Source organism: Culex pipiens, chromosome 3, assembly GCF_016801865.2.
Source record: "Culex pipiens pallens isolate TS chromosome 3, TS_CPP_V2, whole genome shotgun sequence".
In the NCBI taxonomy this organism is placed as follows: domain Eukaryota; kingdom Metazoa; phylum Arthropoda; class Insecta; order Diptera; family Culicidae; genus Culex; species Culex pipiens.
This window is the reverse complement of record NC_068939.1, coordinates 83843040-83866695: the sequence shown is the minus strand read 5'-3', so window position 1 is coordinate 83866695 and position 23656 is coordinate 83843040. Positions and strand designations below refer to the sequence as shown.

The 23656-nt window shown below is 34.3% G+C and overlaps 1 protein-coding gene across 1 annotated transcript; it reads left to right on the top strand.

The window, feature by feature from the left end:
- The first annotated feature begins 6538 nt into the window (after nucleotides 1–6538).
- On the top strand, nucleotides 6539–20711 carry LOC120427123 (COP9 signalosome complex subunit 3-like). The gene is made up of 7 exons (XM_039591976.2): nucleotides 6539–6906; nucleotides 6986–7140; nucleotides 18684–18774; nucleotides 18840–19570; nucleotides 19629–19811; nucleotides 19880–19950; nucleotides 20012–20711. Exons 1-7 carry the CDS (start codon nucleotides 6852–6854, stop codon nucleotides 20025–20027), a joined length of 1302 nt encoding a protein of 433 aa, XP_039447910.1. The 5' UTR covers nucleotides 6539–6851; the 3' UTR covers nucleotides 20028–20711.
- The last annotated feature ends 2945 nt before the right edge of the window (nucleotides 20712–23656 follow it).

Sequence of the window (23656 nt, the reverse complement as noted above, 5' to 3'; positions counted from 1 at the left end):
TAAAATGCTTCCATTTAATGAGTTGAAAAATTTCAAATCTGGAGTTTTTTTTTTAAAGGTCCAATAAACCAAATTTTTAGTTTTTGGATGAAAGATGGTGAGACAAAGAAAAAAACCTTTTTGTTAACACAGTGGTCCAGAACGCAAAATTAAGTGGAAAATGGATTTTCCGGAAAATGGTTAATTTTTGGAGCTTTGGTGTCTTCAGAAGAGTTGTTGAAAATGGAAAAGGCAACTTTTGGTTTGGTTCAAAATTAGGGTGGTTCACGATTAGAGTGATTTTAAAAATCTAGCTTTTCAGGAATATGTTTGGGAATTTTTTTCCTTCTGGAAAGTTGTTGAGCTCGCCAATCCAAGCAACTTTGTCGAAGACACCAAAATTTTATCTCGCAATATATAAGGCGTATATTTAGAGAAAGCATCTGAGCAAACCTTCAAAAATCAGTATTTTAAACGTAGCAATTCAGGGTTAAGTTTTAGAAAAAAGTGTTATTCGAGGCACTTTTAGAGCTCTGAAAAACTATATAATTTTCAATGGAAATGTGTATGGGACCACCCTAACGAAATTCGAAAATTTTCCAACTATATGTTTTTCCATGTAGTTTTGCCCGCTGAATCTGAATCTGCCCTCAGAATTGAGCCAAAGCGTCAAAAAATCGAGTTTTGCTAATATTTTGGGTTTCTATGTAAAATTGTCATAATTGCTAAACCTCCTCTTTCGGCAGGCCAAGGGTGCATGATACTGATGATACTCGTCGGTTGACACCCAGGCGAGGAACATCCCGGAAGGAGCCCAACTACATCTGTAGTACTGTTTGGGACAAAACAGCATGGCTCTGGTTCCTTGCAAGTGTCCTATTTTCTTACCTCCACGTTGGCTTGGTTTAGTCATCATGATGACAAGGTGTAACCTAGCTGGTGGCCTGTGGAAACGTCTCGTAAACCTCTGATCAACGAGGGTCAGAGTCGAGACGGCTAAAAGAAAGGGGCGCGTCAATGTGGGAAAGGGAAGTAATTTGTGATTGTAGACGGTATTGTTTTGATTCGCAGTATGTTGAGTCAACTGCTGTGGATGTACCTGAGCATCGCAGAACGGGGTTTCTCTTCTTTCCATTTCAGCTAACAGCTATCTTCTGTTTATTTAGTTTCACTGATTTTCTAAAACGGCTTCTGTTTACTATCCTCCATTTGATTTCGATTTTACATATTTGATTATCTTATTTCTCAACGCTTTTCCACACTATTTTACCAATTGATGCTGCTGTAACAAACTGTCTGCTTTCCCTTAATTTGGCAGCAATGTCAATTTTGTTTATCATGTGCCTTTTCTTTATTTATCTATCTGAATAATTTCTCATCTTCCCTCTATTTATTAAATATTGTTAATTTCTTTATCTACTTCATAAATTACTATCTTTCTTTTACTATTGATTCTTTACATAGTATGTTTCCTTCACTGTCCATTGTTATGAAACTTTACCTTTTTCTTAAGCAAGTGAGGTTCGAGCCCTTACTCAATTTATGGAATGATTAAAGGATTAACACAAATATTACTATTGTACTTTTGAAAAACTTTTCTAAAATGCTCAGGACCAAAATATTGTAACAAAACACCGCGACAAAAGAAATAGCAACAGATAAACACGACTCAACAATAGGGAAGATTTCAGGAGAAAACAATACACAGTAAATAACAATTAGTTTTTGAATTCAAACTAAAAATATAACAGTTTTTGCTTTAATGAAAGTTGATAGGCACACTATAAATGGTTAGGCGCTTATACTTACATCAAACCCTACACAGTAAAAAATAATGTAAATTTGGAAGCTGTAATTTTGGAAGGTTGAATATTACCTTTTTAATGATGTAATTTTACCTCAATTTAGACAGAAAAAGTGACATTACACCAGAAAAGTGGTGAAATTACACATTTCCAGAGGTAAAATTACACCTTTTTTCTGACATAAAAGATATACCCCTTCCCAGATGTAATATTAGCATGATTTTTTTTTCTGTGTACGTAATGTTCCACCCCCGGCCGAGTTAAAATGCGTAACCGGAAAAGAAGGTGTGCATGCCTGGCACGAACACTCAAAGCGTGTTCTAGCGTGTTGCTTGTACTGACTCAGAGCAAGGGTGAGATGTAGGTGTAAGGGCAGTGCATGTTCGTCGGGAACCTGGTGCATAAGATCGGTCAAGGCCCGTTCTTACACTGAAAATTGCGAATTGCGAATTGCTAAACTTCCTCTTTCGAATGCAACCTGGTGCTTAAAATTCGGCCTGCGCTTTTTGAGATATTTGAGTTTAAAATTTGCGTATTTTTTACCTTCAAATGGCTGTAACTTTTGACCCTTAAGTCCAAATTGACTTGTCAGATAATAAAAATGTTCGTTTTTCAGAGCTCTAAAAGTGCCTCGAATAACACTTTTCTCTAAAACTTTACCCTGAATTGCTACGTTCAAAACACTGATTTTCGAAGTTGCTTTCTCTAAATTTGGTCGTAGAAGGCGTAGATTGCGAGATAAAATTTTGGTGCCTTCGATAAAGTTGCTTGGATTGGCAAGCTCAACAACTTTCTAGAAGACAAAAAATTCCCAAAAATGTTCCTGAAAAGTTTGATTTTCAAAATCACCCTAATCGCGAACCACCCTATTTTTAAACCAAACCAAAAGTTGCCCTTTTTCATTTGCAACAACTCTTCTGAAGACACCAAAGCTCCTAAACTTAACCATTTTCCACCTAATTTTGCGTTCTGGACCACTGTGCACTGGGACGCTCAACGCATGTCTAACTTACATGAGAAATTCTCTACCAAAACCGGAAATAGATTTTATTTGTATTTTTTTTATTTGGCTCAAACTTTGTGGGGGGCGAATGACCAAAGAAGCTATTTTGTGTCATTGGTTCACCCATACAAGTCTCCATACAATTTTGGCAGCTGTCCATACAAAAAATCAAAAATAAGTCCATACAATATGGTACGTAATTATTCAAACAGCTGTAATTTTTGAGCGAATTTTCTGATCAATTTGGTTCCTTCGGCAAAGTTGTAGGTATTGTTGAGGACTATTGAGAAAAAATAGGTACACAGACAAATATATTGCCGATTTTTAAATTAACTTTTTTTTACGAAAACTCAAGTTCGCAAAATACATATTTTTTGTTTTCGAGATTTTTTGATATGAGCAATTCTCTGAGATTTTGGTCATTCGATTTTTTCTGTATTTTTTAATCCGACTGAAACTTTTTTGGTGCCTTCGGTATGCCCAAAGAAGCCATTTTGCATCATTGGTTTGTCCATATAATTTTCCATACAAATTTGGCAGCTGTCCAAACAAAAATGATATGTGAAAATTCAAAAATCTGTATCTTTTGAAGGAATTTTTTGATCGATTTGGTTTCTTCGGCAAAGTTGGAGGTATGGATATGGACTACACTGAAAAAAAAATGATACAATGTAAAAAAAAATTTGGTGATTTTTTATTTAACTTTTTGTCACTAAAACTTGATTTGCAAAAAAAACTCTTTTTTTATTTTTTTTTATTTTTTGATATGTTTTAGATGACATCAAATGCCAACTTTTCAGAAATTTCCAGAATGGGCAAAAAATCTTTGACCAAGTTTTGATTTTTTGAATCAATACAATTTTTTTCAAAAGATCGAAATATCGGTCGCAAAATTTTATCAATTTTATTTTTTGATGTAAAATTGAATTTGCAATCAAAAAGTACTTTAGTGAAATTTTGATAAAATGCACCGTTTTCAAGTTATAGCCATTTTTATGTAACTTTTTTCAAAATAGCCGCAGCTATTGATTTTTTTAAAAAGTGCCCATGTTTGCCCACTTTTGAAAAAAATATTTTCGAAAAGCTGAGAAAATTCTCTATATTCTGCTTTCTCGGACTTTGTTGATACGACCCTTAGTTGCTGAGATATTGCCATGCAAAGGTTTAAAAACAAGAAAATTGATGTTTTCTAAGACTCACCGAAACAACCCACCATTTTCTGATGTCGATATCTCAGCAACGGACCATGCGTGTTAAAATATGAAACATTCGTGCAATTTTCCGATCTTTTCGAAAAAAATATTTTCAAAATTTTTAAATCAAGACTAACATATCAAAAGGGCGTAATATTGAATGTTTGGTCTTTTTGAAATGTTAGTCTTGATTTAAAATTTTTGAAAATATTTTTTTCGAAAAGATCGGAAAATTTTACGAATGTTTCATATTTTAACATTGTAAATCGGATCATTCGTTGCTGAGATATCGACATTAGAAAATGGTGGGTTGTTTGGGTGAGACTTAGAAAACATCAATTTTCTTGTTTTTAAACCTTTGCATGGCAATATCTCAGCAACTAAGGGTCGTATCAACAAAGTCCGAAAAAGCAGAATATAGAGAATTTTCTCAGCTTTTCAAAAATATTTTTTTCAAAAGTGGGCAAACATGGGCACTATTTTAAAAAAATCAATAGCTGCGGCTATTTTGAAAAAAGTTACATAAAAATGGCTATAACTTGAAAACGGTGCAATTTATCGAAATTTCACTAAAGTACTTTTTGATTGCAAATTCAATTTTACATCAAAAATTGAAATTGAAAAAATTTTGCGACCGATATTTCGATTTTTTGAAAAAAATTGTATTGATTCAAAAAATCATAACTCGGTCAAAGATTTTTTGCCAATTCTTGAAATTTCTGAAAAGTTGACATTTGATGTCCTCTAAAACATATCAAAAAATAAAAAAAAATAAAAATAGTGTTTTTTTGCAAATCAAGTTTTAGTGACAAAAAGTTAAATAAAAAATCACCAAAAAATTTTTTACCGTGTATCATTTTTTTTCAGTGTAGTCCATATCCATACCTGCAACTTTGCCGAAGAAACCAAATCGATCAAAAATTTCCTTCAAAAGATACAGATTTTTGAATTTTCACATATCATTTTTGTATCGACAGCTGCCAAATTTGTATGGAAAATTATATGGACAAACCAATGATGCAAAATGGCTTCTTTGGGCATACCGAAGGCACCAAAAAAGTTTCAGCCGGATTAAAAAATACAAAAATTAAAATTAAAGAAAAAAGACCGATTCCGTAGAGAACTGCTCATACATACATGTATATACTAAGGGTCAAAAACCCACAACTTTTGAGCTATAGAGAAGTATGTTCAAAAAATCTGTTAGCGAAATATTTGCAGTTTTTCGATTTTAAAAACAGTTACCAAGAAACAGGAAAATTGATGTTTTCTAAGTTCTAAGTTCTCACCCAAAAAAAAATCAAATTTTTCGCTCTACAGCATTGCCTTGGCGTTCTCGATTACGAGATTCCTACTCGAAACTAGGTGTCCGAAGGCTTGATTGTTGAGGCAATTGTGCAAACCTCTTTTTACACCTAAGCTTCCATCCACCCCGGGATTCGAACTGACGACCTTTGGATTGTTAGTCCAACTGCCTACCAGCGACTCCACCGAGGCAGGACCCAGGGAGACGACTCCTACACCTGGACTGAGCTAACGACCTAATCTTTTTAGGTTAGTCCGGGGCTAACATTTACTTCCCGTCCGACGGAAGGCGTGATCAGACAAATCTCGTCTCGAAAAATGCCACCGGGACCGTCTGGGATCGAACCCAGGCCGACTGGGTGAGAGGCAATCACGCTTACCCCTACACCACGGTCCCGGTTTATAAGTTTCACCCAAACAACCCAAAAAAAGCAAAAAGCAAAGCAATCCACTTTAACGACCCCCGGGTCTTTTGTGGGCTCTGTTGCAAGTTTCTGCTCATTTCTAGGCGTCCGAAGGTTATGTGTGGTGAGTCACCCAAAACCTCTTTTACGCAAATGGACCGACGTTTTACTTCCCCATCCGATAGAAGGCCAGGAGGATAAGGCGGGAATCGAACCCGCGCCCCATAGCAACTTAGGGATCGGCAGCCGAAGCCGCTAACCACCGCGCCACGAGGCCCTCCATTTTCCACCCACCATTTTCTTATTTCGATATCTCAGCAACTTATAATCCGATTTTCAATGTTAAATCATGAAACATTTGTGAAATTTTCCGATAATTTCGGAAACAACATTTTGAATATTTTTGAATCAAGACTAACCCTAAAGGGCGTTATATTGAATGTTTGGCCCTTTTGAAATGTTAGTCTTGATTCAATTTTTTTCTAAATGTTGTATATCGAGCTGTCAAATCTGCAACATGGAGTTAAACTTTCCGTGAAGTTGCTGTGAAGTTTACCATGGCACTTTGAAAAGTTTAACTCCATGTTGCACGCACACAATCTCACTTTTAATTTCTCGATAGAACAAAAGTTGCTCAATGACTTCCTGAACACAAAAAAAAATAAGCTGAGTTAGGATTGCACACAACGATTAGCTAACGACCCTAGGGCTCCGGTTTGGGCGTATTTTCCATTGCTACAGAGTTTTCCTGTAACTTTGCAGACTCTCATCTGGCACCCCTTCCCGCTTTATCGATGTGTGCGTGTCATCTTCGCGCTGCTGCATGACAGCTGCTGTCATTTGCACATTCAATTTTTGTTGCAAAGCCGCCACACACCGCCGCCGCGATCGAAAAATTCGCAGCCAATTTTTCGCGTATTTCCAAGTGCCGTCGATCGGGAAAATCGCGGATTGTCGCGACGAAAATAGCGTGCAGATTTCGGTGAATTCGCGTAACGTCGCAAGTGCCGTGTGTGATTGTGTGTGCGGAGAGCTATGCGAAAATAGTTTTGGTCTTTGTCGATTGCAACTTTTGACAGCGGCTCCCCTTGTTGAGGGAAAAACTCTTCCCTTTCTTTTTTTTGTCGGTGTTCCGTGGGCAACCCCTCTGGCAGGACACGAGATGGCATCTCCGCTAGAACATTACGTGAACCACGTCCGGACGATGAGCAGTGCCGGTAAGTCGGCCTCTTCCGGACCGGAATTCGAGCCCCGAGTTTGACCTTGTCTTCTTTTCCTCCTGGTCCTGTCCCTAAGGTAACTTCCGGGAGCTGGTGGAGTATCTGCTCGAGTCGACTGAGCTGCTGGCCAAAAATGGGAACATCCTCGATAACGTGCTGGAAACGCTCGACATCCAGCAGCACTCGCTCGGGGTGCTGTTCGTGCTGGTCATCAAATTCAGCGAACCGAATGTGAGTTGTGCCAACATTTTTGCAATCTTGTTGTTTTTCCTCTTTTGTAGAATGTGTTTGTTGTTGTTGCTGGTGGTTGATACTAAAAATATCAAAGCACGCACTTTAATAGTATTCAGTTGAAGTTTTTTTTTGACAAATATTCATTGTTTGAAGATTGAAGTATTTTTTTAAATCTTGTTAAATATATAAATAGCAAGAATCAACTAGTATCAGGTATAGTATGTAGATATTCCCCACCGGCACTTATAAGAAAGGCGAAAACACGGCGCGACAATGTGGGAAAGGGAAGTAATTTGTGATTGTGGACGGTATTGTTTTGATTCGCAGTATGTTGAGTCAACTGCTGTGGATGTACCTGAAACATTGCACAACGGGGTTTCTCTTCTTTTCATTCTCAACTACCACCTATCTCCTATTTTTATTTTGGTCTACTGCCCACTCTAACTTTTGGGGGGGGAGCGGGCGACTATCGGGCATCGCCAGTGCCAGTTAAGATTCTTAAGCCAAGACACACACCTTAAAAATTTCGATTTTTGTGTTGTACACTCACACCAACATCATACGCGCTCTCCAGCACGCACACTGCTTCAGTTTTCATAACGCGCAAGCTGTCAAACATGTTTGTTTGCTTTTGTCAAACGTGTTTAAAATAATTGATTGGTTGGTCCGTTCTTTGGAATTATTGAAATAATTTCTGAAATTGAAGGTAAGTAACCACTTTAATCAATAATTCGAGACATAAAATTTTCATTTCCCTGCAACAGATTTCGTTAATATCTTCAGCCTGCGGAACAACTACCGGGGACGGCACGACAACAGCTTCCTCCTCCGCAACCTCTTCCAAGCGGCGCTCCGCTGGCATCCCCAAGGACCAAAACGGCCACCGTGGCCTTGGCCAAATAAAGGAATCTGTTTCGAGGTGTCGCACATGAACTTTAGAACAATACCATGGGTGGCATCGCAGCAGTTTCCGCAGCCGTCTTCATGAAAGACACGCGCAACTCCGGCAACGATCACCACCAATTCTACCGCCTCCAGGACACGGTAATCGAGGAGGATCCGGAGTGGATGGTCGCCGGAAGGGGATGAGAAGCAGAGGTTAAGCAGGCGGGACGGGGTCAACGTGAAAAACGCGAGATTTTATGAAGTTTGACCCGGTTTTGGAGACCGAGAGCGGCACCGGCGACCAATCCGGATCGCGCATCAGTAAGTTGTTCCGCCGTGGTGCGAATGGTTTCGCCAGGTGGTTTCGCAACATTCGCTTCCCCCAGCAGCAGAACCAGCGTCCAGCACGGTGTTCAAGCATCTGGTCGTCATGGTGGCCCAAAACCGTACCAGCAACTAATGCTTATGAAGACGGCGCATTCCGACCCATCAAGAGTTGCAGTTCTACTCCCAGAGCATCCTGCAGAACGTGCTGTGGCGCAAAAAGCTGCAAGACCAGCGCAAGATGTTGTTCGAGCTGGCCGTCGAATCGGCCGTAGCCAACCCGGAAGTTCAGCAGTTTGTCTGCCCCAACATCCAGCGCAGCCGGTGGCCGGTGCTGAGCCAAACGGCCGCCTTAGCGAACCAGTTATCCGCCAACTCAATGTTCCGCGACCGTGCTGTCCAACTCGCTGCATCTCTCGCTACCACAGGGGGCGTCACGCCATCAATTCAGGCTGGGATCACTTCGGCAAGGCTTCCGTCACGATGAACCTCAACTGACCAGCGTTGATTTGCTAAAGTGCTTTTTTTGCTTCTTATTCCGAGAGTGTAATCACTTCTCACACTCTTTTTGTTCCATTGCCGAAGGCGCTTCACACAAAGTTCTCATTAATTTATTTTCCCCAAAAACAGTAATTTTTGTTCGATTTTACTTAGTTTCGTTCCTACAGTAGTTCTTTTAAGGCCAAAAGTTTCCATCATTACTCAATATTTTCTTTAAACATGCAAAAAATATCCAAACAAACATAAAACCCAAAAAACTTAAAGCGGTGTTTGCACTTCGGAAGGAATCGGTCAAGAAAAAATTCAAATGGGCAGCAGCGGCAGCGAAAGCAAGCCAGAGAGGGCAAAGAAAAGCCCCAAGAAAACGCTCCCTCTCCTTTGTTCTGCTGTTCGTAAAGCTGTTTCTTGACCCCTTTCCTTCCGATCTACATACTAGCCTTAAAATACAAAAATGCACGAACAGTAAAATACTGAAGGACTAAAATACAACAAAAAGATATAAAAATACTAAAATTCTAGAATACATCAAAAAAAAAACAAAATTACAAAAATATAAGGCTAAAAATTCAAAAATACAAAAATACAAAAAAAAAAACAAAATACAAAAATACAAAAAAAAACAAAAATAAAAAAATACAAAAATACAAAAATACATAAAAAAAACAAAAATACAAAAATATAAAAATACAAAAATACTAAAATACTAAAATACTAAAATACTAAAACACTAAAATACTAAAATACTAAAATACTAAAATACTAAAATACTAAAATACTAAAATACTAAAATACTAAAATACTAAAATACTAAAATACTAAAATACTAAAATACTAAAATACTAAAATACTAAAAAACTAAAATACTAAAAAAACTAAAATACAAAAATACAAAAATACAAAAATACAAAAATACAAAAATACAAAAATACAAAAATACAAAAATACAAAAATACAAAAATACAAAAATACAAAAATACAAAAATACAAAAATACAAAAATACAAAAATACAAAAATACAAAAATACAAAAATACAAAAATACAAAAATACAAAAATACAAAAATACAAAAATACAAAAATACAAAAATACAAAAATACAAAAATACAAAAATACAAAAATACAAAAATACAAAAATACAAAAATACAAAAATACAAAAATACAAAAATACAAAAATACAAAAATACAAAAATACAAAAATACAAAAATACAAAAATACAAAAATACAAAAATACAAAAATACAAAAATACAAAAATACAAAAATACAAAAATACAAAAATACAAAAATACAAAAATACAAAAGTACAAAAATACAAAAATACAAAAATACAAAAATACAAAAATACAAAAATACAAAAATACAAAAATACAAAAATACAAAAATACAAAAATACAAAAATACAAAAATACAAAAATACAAAAATACAAAAATACAAAAATACAAAAATACAAAAATACAAAAATACAAAAATACAAAAATACAAAAATACAAAAATACAAAAATACAAAAAAAAAATACAAAAATACAAAAATACAAAAATACAAAAAAAAAAATACAAAAATACAAAAATACAAAAATACAAAAATACAAAAATACAAAAATACAAAAATACAAAAATACAAAAATACAAAAATACAAAAATACAAAAATACAAAAATACAAAAATACAAAAATACAAAAATACAAAAATACAAAAATACAAAAATACAAAAATACAAAAATACAAAAATACAAAAATACAAAAATACAAAAATACAAAAATACAAAAATACAAAAATGCAAAAATACAAAAATACAAAAATACACAAAATACAAAAATGCTAAAATGCAAAAATACAAAAATACAAAAATAAAAAAATACTAAAATAAAAAAATACTAAAATACTAAAATACTAAAATACAAAAATACAAAAATACAAAAATACAAAAATGCAAAAATACAAAAATAGATATACAATTATACAATAATTAAAAAAATAAACTCAATTAACTATATTTAACTAAATTCAACTGAATTTAGCAAAATTTTACTAAATTTAAATGAATTTAAGTTAATTTAAGTAAATTCAATCAAATTTAAATTAATATTTAAAAAAAATAGGCACAATTATTTAAATTAAACTAAATTCAGCTACATTTAACTATTTTAAACAAAATTTTACTGAATTGAGCTTATTTTAACTTAATTCAACTAAATTTTACTCATTTCAGCCGAGTTGAACTAAATTTATACCAAATTATGCTTAATTTAACATATTTGAACTAAATGTTACAACATTTAACTGAATTTACCTTAATTTGATTGAACTGACTTTAATTCTACCAAATTTGACTCAATTTTACAAAATATAACTTTAGAAATTAGACTTTTTTTCCACTTGATTCTACCAATTTTAACTAAGTTTATCTTAATTTAACCCAATTTAACTTAATTTAACTCGATTTAACCTAATTTAAATCAATTTTGAAGTTTAATAAATTTATTAAACTAAACTTAATTTTACAGAATTAAACAAAAAATAACCAAGCTTAACTAAATCTAGTTAAATTTAACTAGTCAAATAAATAAACCCAACAAACAAACAACAATATTTAACACAATTTAACTTAATTTAGCTAACACAATTTAATTTAATTCTAAATAATTTAACTTAATTTAATTTAATTTGACTGAATTGAAAGTAATTAAACTCTGTTTTACTAATTGTATCTAAATTTAGCCCTATTTATGTAAATTTATCTCAATGTACTATTCAATTCAGTCAAATTAAATTAAATTAAGTTAATTTTACTTAATCTAACCAAATTTTACTTAATTTGATCAAATTTAACTGAATTTAACTCATTTTAGCCAAATTAAACTAAATTTTACAAAATTTCGCTAAACTTATCATTTTTTAACTAAATTTAACCTAATTTAACTATATTTTTTGATTCTACCAATTTTAACTTAGTTTATCTTAGAGCGGCGGGCGCTCTAAAATTCTTTTTGTAAATATGGGTATTCGGCGCCGTCGCTCCGTGCCATACTTTCATACACTTAGGAGCCCAGGGCGGCGAAGTCCTTGCAGATAAAAAGGAAGACACTAGTGGTTGGTACTAGCAATGGTGGCCGACAGCTATAAAGTCAACTTCGTTATCTTAATTTATTCAAATTGAACTTAGTTTTACTCAATTTAAATTAAATTTACTCAATTTTTCTTAACTTTACTAAATTTTACAAAGATTACTAAAAAATATTAAATTTACTGAATTCAACAAAATTAAACTTAGATTTACTAAACTTCACTAAATTTTAGTTTCTAAATATACCTAATTCAACGTAATTTAACTAAATTTAGCCAAATTAAAGTAATTTCAACAAATTCAGCCTTATTTAACTAAATTATACTTCATTTAATTCATTTTTACAAAATTTAAATAAACTCATCAAATTTTACATAAATTTAACTAAATTTAGCAAAACTGTACTAAACTTAACTTAACTTAGTTAAATTAAACTAAATTTAATCACATTTAGGTAAGTTAAACATAATTTTGCCTAATTTAGGTAAATTTAACCTAATTTTACTAAATTTAACCTAATTTTACTTAATTATATTTAATTTGACTTAATTTAAATTAATTTAACTTTGTTTAAACTGATTTTATTCAAATTTAGCCAATTTTAAGTGAATTAAACTAAATTTAAGTAAATTCAACAAAGTCAAGCTTAATCTAACTAAATTTATCCAATTTGAAATAAATTAACGGAAATTTTAATGAACTTAAATAAATTTACCTGAACTTAACTAAAAATAACTGAATTTAACTAATTTTAACTTAATATAACTTTATTAAGCCAAATGTAGCTAAAATGAAATAAATTAAACGAAATATTACTAAACTTAATTAAATTATACTGAATCTAATTAAATTTTATTATTTTAACAAAATTTTATTAAATTTGAATAAATTTAACTAACTTTTGATAAATTTAATTAATTTCAACAGAATTAAACTAAATTTAACTAATTGTTACTAAATTCTACTAAATTTAATTGAATTTAACTATATGTTAGTGAAATTCAACTAAATTTCACTAAATGTTACTTAATATAATTAAATCTAACTAAATTCAACTAAACTCAACTACATTTAACTGAACTTAACTAAACAAAACTAAATTTAACTAAATGTATCGAAGTAATACTTAATTTAGTTAAATTTAATTTGATTTAACTAATTTTATTTAAATATAACTAAATTTAGCCAAAGTTGACTAAATTGAAATAAATTATGTGAAGTTTTACGAAACTTAATTAAATTTTACTTAATCTAACTAAATTTAACTTACTTTAACTAAATGTAACTAAATTCAACTAAATTTAAATAAGTTAAACTATGTATTACTAAATTTAACTAAATATAACTAAATTTAACACATTTTTTTTCTAAATTTAACTAAATTTAACTAAATATAACTTAATTTAACTAAAAAAAACTACGAAACTTAGTTAAATTTTAACTTAATCTAACTGAATTATACTTATTTTGACTAAGTGTAACTTAATTCAACTAAATTTAATTAAATCTAACTAAATTTTACTACATTTAACTAATTTCAAGTAAACTTAACTAAATCTAACTAAAATCAACTAAATTTTACTAAATTCAACTAAGTTTTACTAAATATAACTATATTAAACAAAATATAACTCAATTTAGGTCAATTTAACATAATTTAACTAAATATAACTTTATTTATCCAAAGATAACTAAATTGAAATAAATTTAGCGTAATTTTACGAAACATAATTAAACTTTACTTAATAAAAATAACATATACTTATTTTGACTAAATGTAACTAAATTCAACTAAATTTTATTAACTCAACCTAAAGTTAACTAAATTTGAATAAATTTAGCCAAATTAAACTAAATCTAACTAAATTCAACTGAATTTAACTAAATTTAACTAAGTTTAACTAAATATCACTATATTTAACTAAATATAACTCATTTTAACAAAATTTTACTCAATTTAACAAAATTTTGCTCAATTTAACAAAATTTTACTCAATTTAACAAAATTTTACTCAATTTAACAAAATTTTACTCAATTTAACAAAATTTTACTCAATTTAACAAAATTTTACTCAATTTAACTAAATTGAAATAAATTAAGTGAAATTGTAAGGAATTCAATTAAATTTTACTTAATCCAACTAAATTTGACTTATATTGACTAAATGTACCTTAATTCAACTAAATTTAATAAAATTTAACTAAATGTAACTAAATTTTATTTAAAACAATATAACTCAATTTAAGTAAATTTTACTTAATTTAACTTATTTTTACTTTATATAACTTAATTTAGCCAAAGTTATTAATATTGAAATAAATTAAGCGAAATTTCACGAAACTCAATTGAATTTTTCTTAATCTAACTAATTTTTACATATTTTGACTAGTTGTAACTAAATTTAATTCAATCTGACCTAATTTAACTAAAATTTGACTAAATCTAACTAAATTTTACTATATTTAACAAAATTTAACTAAATTCAACTCAATTTAACTAAATGCAACTAAATTTAACTAAGTTTAATTAAATTGAAATAAATTAAGCGAAATTTTACGAAACTTAGTTAAATTTTCCTTAATCTAACTAAATTTGCCTTATTTTGTAACTAAATTCAACTAAAGTTAATTCAATTTAATAAAATCTAACGAAATTTTACTAAATTTTACTAAATTTAACTAAATTTAAGTATATTTAATCTAACTATAATCATCTAAATTTAACTATAAAGTTTAACTAAATATAACTCAATTTAAGTCAATTTAACGTAATTTAACTAATTTTTACTGAATATAACTAAATTTAGCCAAAAATAACTAAGTGGGTGTAAATTAAGCAAAATGTAACTAAATTCAACTAAATTTAATTAAGTCTAACTAAATTTTACTTAATTTTACTAAATATAAATAAATTTTACTAAATCTAACTAAAATAACTAAATTTTACTAGGTTTAACTAAATATAATTAATTTTAACTATATTTAACTCAATTTAACTTAATTTAACTAATTTCAACTTGATAAAACTTAATTTTGCCAAAGTTTACTAAATTGAAATAAATGAAGCGAAATTTTTTACAACTTAATTAAATTTTATTTAATCTAACTAAATTTTACTTATTTTAACTAAATATAACTAAATTCAACTAATTGTGATTAAATCTTAATAAATTTAACTTAATTTAACTATATTTAACCAAATTTAGCTAAAGTTAACTAATTTTAACTGAATTTAACTAATTTTAACTAAGTTTATCTAAATTTAACTTAATCTAACTAAAATAAACTAAATTTGACCAAATCAATTTAAAGTCCATACTAACCCAACCTACATTTTTTTAGCTAATAAGGTAAATAGTTTAAGTTTTGTTGTTAATTCAATATTTTTTTTAATAAAAAAATAATCTGTTGTGTTTATTTGTCACCCTATTTTATTTAATCGCCCTAACTTGAAATCCGAAGTGAACAGGAAGTAGAATCCCCCCGGTTTCCGGCACGTCGGTCCCCCGTTTATAGGCCCGTTATCGTGGTCAAAACGGGCCCAAAAGCGTGCCACAGACGGGCGTAACACAGCGGCCAAAATGCGTAACGCCCGCCTAAATGTTGCATTCTGGCACGCAATGGGCCACAACGAGGGGAAAAAGCGTGCTGAAAATCGGGCCCGCTTTCAGGCAAAACGTCCCCGCTTTTTGGCCGTTTTCCGCCCATTTTTCTATGTGGGTGATTCTCACTTCTTCACTGATTCTTCTATTTAATATCCATCATTTGATTTTGATTTTACTAACTTTTGATTCTCTTATCTCTCAAAGCTTTTCCACTCTTTTTTTTACCAATTGATACTGCTGTAACAAAATTTGTTTTTTTTCCTTAAAAATATACTTTTCCTTAATGTACTAGTAATATCAAGTCTTTTTATCATTTGCCTTATCTTTTTTGATTTTACTGCGCATTTATTTATTTGAATAATTCTTTATCTGTCCTATAAATTATCATTACTATAATCTAAGCTTGTTTTGTATCTCTATTTATTAACTATTGTCTAATTTTACATCTACTACATCCAGCTTCTCATTTTTATTCTTTAAAATACAATCATCATTCTCTTACTATTGATTCTTGATTTTTTTTATAAAATATATATTTTTTTACTGTCTATTATTTTCAATCTTCACCCTTTTTGTGGAATGGTTAAAGGATCAACACAAATATTACTATTGTACTTTTGGTAAACTTTTATAACATGCTTAGGACCAAAAAATGTAACAAAACACCGCGACAAAAGAAATAGCAACATATAAACACGACTCAACACTAGGAAAGATTTCAAAAGAAAACTATACAAAGTAAAATAACAACTAGTTTTTGAATTCAAACTAAAAATAAAACAGTTTTTGCTTTAATGAAAGTTGATAGGCACATAGGAGCGGCCGTGGCTGACTGGTTACGGTGTTCGCTTTGTAAGCGAATGGTTCTGGGTTCGATGCCCATCTGCTTCCAACGAGAAAGTTAAAGAACACAGAAATTTGAAATGATGAATATGAACGAAAAATCAAAGTCGCTCGAGGCGGGGTTCGATCCCCCGTCCTTTGGATTGGTAAGCAAAAATGCTAACCACTAGGCCATGACGACTTGGTGTGATTGGATTGGAATTAGGAATACTGTTACAGAGAGCGAGTTGTGGCGCTATAACCACGGCAAATAGTGTCCAGGGCATTCGTGGAAATCCCAGAGGGTCCCGGAGTACCAAACCTTCTTAGCATTAGGTTTTACGCCGACTCGATTTGGAGGTTAGAAAGGAGTGCACTGTTTACATGGACTTAGCACAGTTCGACGCGCTCGTCGATTTTGTTCGGGGAAAATTGTCGACAATCGACGAAGACCATGTAAACAGTGCACACGAGCTGTCAAATGACGTCACGGTGTAAAACCTAATGGTGCTCCCAACGAATACAACCAAATCTCGGAGCGTATGGTGGTGTGTCCCCACGCTTCTTCCTCCCCTGTCGATTCAGAATTGTGTTGTTGTTCGAACACTCAGTGCTCAAACTCAACCCATTTACGAGTCATCTCTGCGATACGGCTTTACGCAGTAGGCCTGGCCGCTTTAACGCTTGTGATGTTTCAATGTATTCTAATGCAATGGCGCACTACAAATGTTAATAAATGACAAGAAGAGTGCTAGGCGTCATCTAACCTAAGGCACTCTCCAGGATCCCTTCGAAAGATTGGCTGCGCTAGGGTCTGATTAGATTAGATTAGATTAGATAATGAAAGTTGATAGGCACACTATAAATGGTTAGGCGCTTATACTTACATCAAACCCTACGCAATGTACCACCCCCAGCCGAGTTAAATGCGTAACCGGAAAAGAAGGTGTGCATGCCTGGCACGAACACTCAAAGCGTGTTCTAGCGTGTTGCTAGTACTGACTCAGAGCAAGGGTGAGATGTAGGTGTAAGGGCAGTGCGTGTTCGTCGGGAACCTGGTTCATAAATTCGGTCAAGGCCTGTCTTACACTGAAAATTGCGAATTGCGAATAATTCAGTTCAAAGGGTGTTTTCGGAATTGTAAAAAACGATGTATGGAACTCGTTGCAAAACTTGATTTTTTCATCACTCGTCGTATTTATCCAACTCGGTGAACCTCGTTGGATATATGTACGACTCGTGCTGAAAGAAATCCTCTTTTCGCAACTTGTTGCATAAACTACTATTCTGCGTTTCAATTATCGTAATTTTTCTCAAGAAATGCGAACGGGTTCGACGGGTTAAACCCAGGCCGACAAGTTTACCAAGTGTTAACTTTGTAGTTCATCTGTAGGTTTTTTTTTTCGATTTCCTTTCAACATCAGTTTCTTAAACATTTCTGAGATCCATTCTCATAAAAGTATAACAGACACATTCTCAAGAGCAGATACACATATCTACATAGTTCCCATAGCTCACAAAATCAATTTACATCCAAATTTTGAAACATTTGTCGCAAGTGAAGTAGAAACTTGTTTTGTGAAAAGTTATTGGAAATTCGGATATTTCGCCGGTGAATCTGTTAGCGAACAGGAGATGACGATTGCTGACAACAAGGGCGGAATAAGAGCAGCTGGTGCACACCGCTAAGTTGCTATCGGTTCAAACGTCCTGTAGATCCAGTCTCGACGTTCCAGATGATCAGCTAGGAATTACCAAAAGATTCAAGTAACATGTCAAGACCGATAATGCCTGAGTTGAAGCTTCCCGAATTTGTTAGATCTTTCCGATAGCTTCATCCATAAAGTACGTCACGCTAAAATCAGCCAAAATGGCAAACATAGTTTGGGTATCAGTGCTCTAGATCTTCTTCGAGACCACGTCTGATATTGGCCATTCGGACTTCTTATCTCAATGGCACAGAACGAAAATACTTCAAGAGATCGTTGGGCTTTTCAACCTTGACGCGTCGTTTCTGAGAATAGTCTTGCAGAGCAAGAAATTTGCTATATTCTTCAAAGTTGGGCACGTTCTCAGAGCACATGATGCTTTCTGGACTACATTTTCTTCTCTGATGATCATTTCTGGCTTTGATTACGAATGGCCTTTCCACATCCCAAATCTTGAATATTATGTGTTTATGAATTTGATTCTGATTCGATATGTATACGTGAAGGTTGATCTAGGAAGTCGAATTTAGAACTTCGTTTTTCATGTGATTTTACAGCCTTTCCTCAGGGATCAATACTTATCGAGTAAAAGTTTTAGAAGTACATTTTTTTTTTGCTTTTCTTACAGAACCATGACGACACGGAGAACGTTCTGCGCGTCGTTCGGGAGTTTATCACGCTGTGCAACGGCGAACAGGTCCGCTTCGCCACTCAACCATGTAAGAGACTTTTTTCAAATCGATTTCACATTCGTCGCTAACAGGAACTTATCCTCTTGTTTAAGACTTTGAGCTCTGCCACCAGTTCACGTCGGCGCTGGTCAAGAACAAACAGTACACGATCCAGGGCATCCAGGTGCTGGCACTGGCGGTCGAGAAGATCCGAATGTTCGACACCCAGCTGACGCCCGTCCACGCGGACCTATGCCAGCTGTGCTTGTGCGCGAAGGTGTTCAGCCCGGCGTTGCGCTTCCTGGACACGGACGTGACGGCGATCGCCAACACCGAGGACAGCAACCACGACACCAAGTACTTTCTACTGTACTATTACTACGGTGGGATGCTGTACACGGCGGTCAAGAACTACGAACGGGCTCTGTACTTCTTCGAGGTGGCCGTCTCGACGCCGGCCCTGGCCATGTCGCACATAATGCTCGAGTCGTACAAAAAGTACATCCTGGTGTCGCTGATACTGCACGGGAAGGTCGTCCCGATACCGAAGTACTCGTCCCAGGTCATCTCGCGGTTCATGAAGCCCCTGAGTCACGCGTACCACGACCTGTCCAGCGCGTACAACAGCACCAACAGCGACGAGGTGCGGAACGTCGTCAACAAGTACCGGGACTCGTTCCTGCGGGACACCAACATGGGCCTGGTGAAGCAGGTCGTGTCGTCGCTGTACAAGAAGAACATCCAACGTCTGACGAAGACCTTCCTGACGCTGTCGCTGGCGGATGTGGCGAGCAGAGTGCAACTGTCCGGACCGGCCGAAGCCGAGCGGTACATCCTGAACATGGTGAGTCTCTCGGGTTTATTGAAGAGTTTCAAAGGTAACGCTTTCGCTCCGCTTTTAGATCAAATCGGGCGAGATTTTCGCGTCGATCAACCAAAAGGACGGCATGGTGGTGTTCAAGGACGACCCGGAAAAGTACGACAGCCCCGTCATGTTCCACAAGGTGCAGCAGGAGATCACGCGCGTGATGGGCCTGAACAAGCAGATTCTCAAGATGGAGGAGGACATCATGCTCAACCCGGTGGTGAGTTGTGGCGGGCATTGCCAGTTACCGTAAAGCGTTGAAATTAATTGTAACCTTCTCTCTTGCAGTATGTCAAAAAGTCGATGGGAAATCAGGAGGATGACGTGATCGGTGGCCAGCACTCAAAGTCCTACTCGGGGTAAGCTTGCAAGCTCAACAACTTGCCCACAACAATAGTAATCTCAACTCTTTCGTTCTAGGGATCCCACCGAATAATGCAGCCATCGGGTGGACTCGACCCAAACGACTGACACTGGAAGCTAGCAGAAACAGCAAAAGCAGCAGCAGCAGCAGTAGAATAGAAGTGATAGAAGTGAAATCCAAACTTTTCTCTCCGAACGGCTGTTACAACAAACACACACACAAAGTTACAGTGTAAAGATGACATGTAAAACACGAAAAAAAAAAGATCGTCGTCGATTACTCCCACACAACATAATTCACACGCAATCGAACAATAGAAATTAAAACCTACAATGAAACGCAATGAAGTACAGCTTGCACTGGAAAATCTTACAACAAAAAGAGTAACAAAAAAAAAAGCTTTGATGCAATTACACTGCGCGAAGCAACAAAGAAAAGAGTGAATTTAAAAATTCAAGTGGAAGGAAACATACCCAAGTGATGATCAATAGGCGCGTTACAAATGTGCTTACTCCCGATCAAGTGAAGTAAAGTTGAAGAGTTACAGACAGAAGAAGAAGAACCGAGTTCGTTTGTGTGCGTGCGTGCGCGAGAGTGAGTGAGAAAATGAGAGAGTTTTGAGTTGAAATGGCGTATGAGATAAAGAAGGAGAAAAAACGCTGATTAAAAAAATTGAACCTGTAAATCGAACGAAGGAGATTTTGGATAGAATTCTCTCAATAAAAAAATGAAAGATAGTGTAAAACATTGAAGGTACACCTAGGCGTTGATAGTTTGCTTTGGAATTGATGACTTTCAATGTATTTGTTGCTGATTTTTGATTATCATGCAATCTGATCCACCCGTAAAGAGATAAAATGAGATAAAAGTTCTCTTGTGGAAGAGTCACAGGTATGCACAACCTGTACTTGTACTTCGACCGCGGCACCATAAAAATCCAAGACCTGTGGCGGACTAAGGCGTTGGACGGTTTTTTGGTAAACTGGCGGTTTTACTTAAAGAAACCCGACGGACGCAGCGCAATGCCACCGTTGCCAGCAATTCGGCCACGGCTCGCGGAACTATGAGTGCACTGTCGTGCAAGGCGGACTTGGGGGACAAGGCAGAGCAAACCAAGGCGCGCATCGAGTGCGCCAACTGTGGAGGTAACTATCAACTACCGAACTATCCCTTACCCTGTCGGAGTTCTTTGCTCTCGCGGGAGAGATGATGACGCGGTTTCGGAACTGCCGTAATATGGCGGAACAATTCCTGGCCCTTGGGAAACTGTTGATCAAGCACATCTACTAAGGGTAAAAACCTGTGATCTAGTTATAAGATTTATCTACTTTCCTTTGCAATTTTAGTAAGTTTTTTTTTTGCGTAAATATTGAAAAGCAGCTATGGAAAGTTGTTTTGAAAGGTTTTCATTAATTTCACTAGTATATTCTTGAAAATGTAGAGGTCTTTTGAATAAAAACTTGCCCCCGGATTGTTGGAGACTTACTGAAAAGGGAGGGGGAGGGGGTTATCTTTAAAAATATAAATGAAAACGATCTTCTTTTTTATATATACAGCAATATTTTTGAAGTCAGATTTTTCTAAGGATCTAATTTGACCATGAAGGATAGATTGAAAAAGGATAGAAGACCTGCAACAATATTTAAGGAGCAAGACTTTTTCATGTTTCGGAACTGTTATTTTTTTATGAATAAAGTAAAAACTTATAAAATGTTTAAGAAGAAATATTTAAAAAACCCGATAATATTTGATAAAAAATAAATTTACAAAAACATCACGATAAACAAGATAAGTTTGTCTTTAAAAATAAAATAAATTTTTTTTAAGAGGTTGAACTTTTTTTAAGAACAGTTCTGCCCATGTTCGCATAAATGTCCCATATGCAGAAACAGCAAGCTGAGAAAAACGCATTTGAAGTTTGTCCCTCACATAAGGCTACGTCTTAAGTTTTCACGAAAAACCTGGATTTCCTCCTGATTTCTAGAACAAAGTAACTGGATGTTGTTGGCTCTTTTTAAAGAGCACACAATTTTGAACCAAACTGCACCAATAACTCAAAAGCGATGGAAATGCATATGGGACATTTATGCGATCAGGGGCAGTGCCTAGATGTAATGCTCATATTTGAAAGAATGGAAAAACTCGCAAAAACATTACGACAGGCAGGAAGAAATCACACAAAAGTCAATTTTTCAACCAATGTTTTATGTTTAAAAAGCATTGGAAAGAAGAACTCTTAAAATTTTAGCAAGGGTTGGAAGTTTGACTAGTTTTATGTGACTTTGCCAATGTTTTTTAAAAATGCCTTTTTTTGGGTCAACTTTGGCTGTGTTTTTTACTAACATTTCGTATTTTTTAAGTAAAAAAAAGTATGCATTAATTTTTGTAGTGTCCCAGACTATACTATTTTTTTAACAATTTAAATGATAATGGTGCCATTCTAGAGCAGAAAATGTGAAAAACAGGCAAAAAAATTGCAAAAACGACTGTAAAAACATGAAAAAATAGAAAGGCAAAATGTAATGATAGGAGGTGGTAGAATAGTACCCAAAACAAAGATAAACTAAACAAGATAAATGCAAATTAAAAAACTAAAAATAAAACAAGAGAAGTAAAATTTTTCGTAGAACAAAAGTTGCTCAAAATGACCTCCTAAACACGAGAAAAATGAAAATTTTCGAAAAAAAAATTAGTTCAGTAGAGCGTTAGTAAAAATTAACTTTAAAAATATTATAGGAGCCGACCTTTTTTTAAAGAACTGGTCATATTTGAAAGAATGAAAAAACTCACAATAATATTATGACAATCAAGAATAGGTTGTTTTTTTTTTAAATAAAGATAAACTTCCGAAATATACTAGAAAGCGAACTTTTTTTCAAAGAACTGCTCATGTTTAAAAGAATGGAAAAAGTCACAAAAATAAGTATGAATAGTTTTTTTTAGAATTTTTTTTTTTGCAATCGCATTTTTTTAAAGAACAGCTTATGTTTGAAGGAATAGGATAACGCACAATATTATTACAAATACATCGGGACTGGCAACACCAGCCAGCAACAGTCAAGTGTTCGGAGCTCTTCAAACTTTTCGATTTTTTCGCCGTAATTTACCGTGATTACCCGCGAGTTTGCTGCTCCAGCATGCCAAGGGCCGGCCGTGGCCGTGGCAGTTCGAGTGCGGCCTCGAAAAACCCGCGAAGCTCATCTACCGGCAGAGTGCAGAAAGGTAAACACAACAACGCCGCAACGACCGCCATCGCGCACGGGAGCGTGCCCGGTGACGTCACCGATCCTTCATTTTTACACGTGTCATACCGTCCACGTGAGTCCCCAGTACGGACGAGACAATCGACTCGGGCATCCGGAAGCACTTCCGGGCAGCAGCAACAGCAGCAGTCCACCAGCACTACGACAACAACCACTTCCAACGTTCCCACCAGCAACGAATTTGAGATGCTGAGTGGAGAAGAAAACAACACCGCCAGTGACAGCAGCAGTACTGGCGACGACGATGATGATGATGAACTTGCGCGCAAGCAAGGAAAGCAGAAAAAGTGAAACTCTCCGAAGGAACGACGTCCACCTCCAATTTTTGTTTTGGATACGTTGGCTGACGATGTTGACGAGTTGCTTGAGGGACTCCAATATTGTCTCAAAATTAGCAAAACTTCACACACAATTACACAATTACACACAAGAAGCTGA

Excerpts from the sequence above, each read along its gene's own strand:
- LOC120427123 (XM_039591976.2), top strand. The coding sequence starts at position 6,852 with ATGGCATCTCCGCTAGAACATTACGTGAACCACGTCCGGACGATGAGC. Across the intron at positions 19,571-19,628 it reads AGCGGTACATCCTGAACATG|ATCAAATCGGGCGAGATTTT; the intron begins GTGAGTCTCTCG and ends CTCCGCTTTTAG. Across the intron at positions 19,812-19,879 it reads ACATCATGCTCAACCCGGTG|TATGTCAAAAAGTCGATGGG; the intron begins GTGAGTTGTGGC and ends TCTCTCTTGCAG.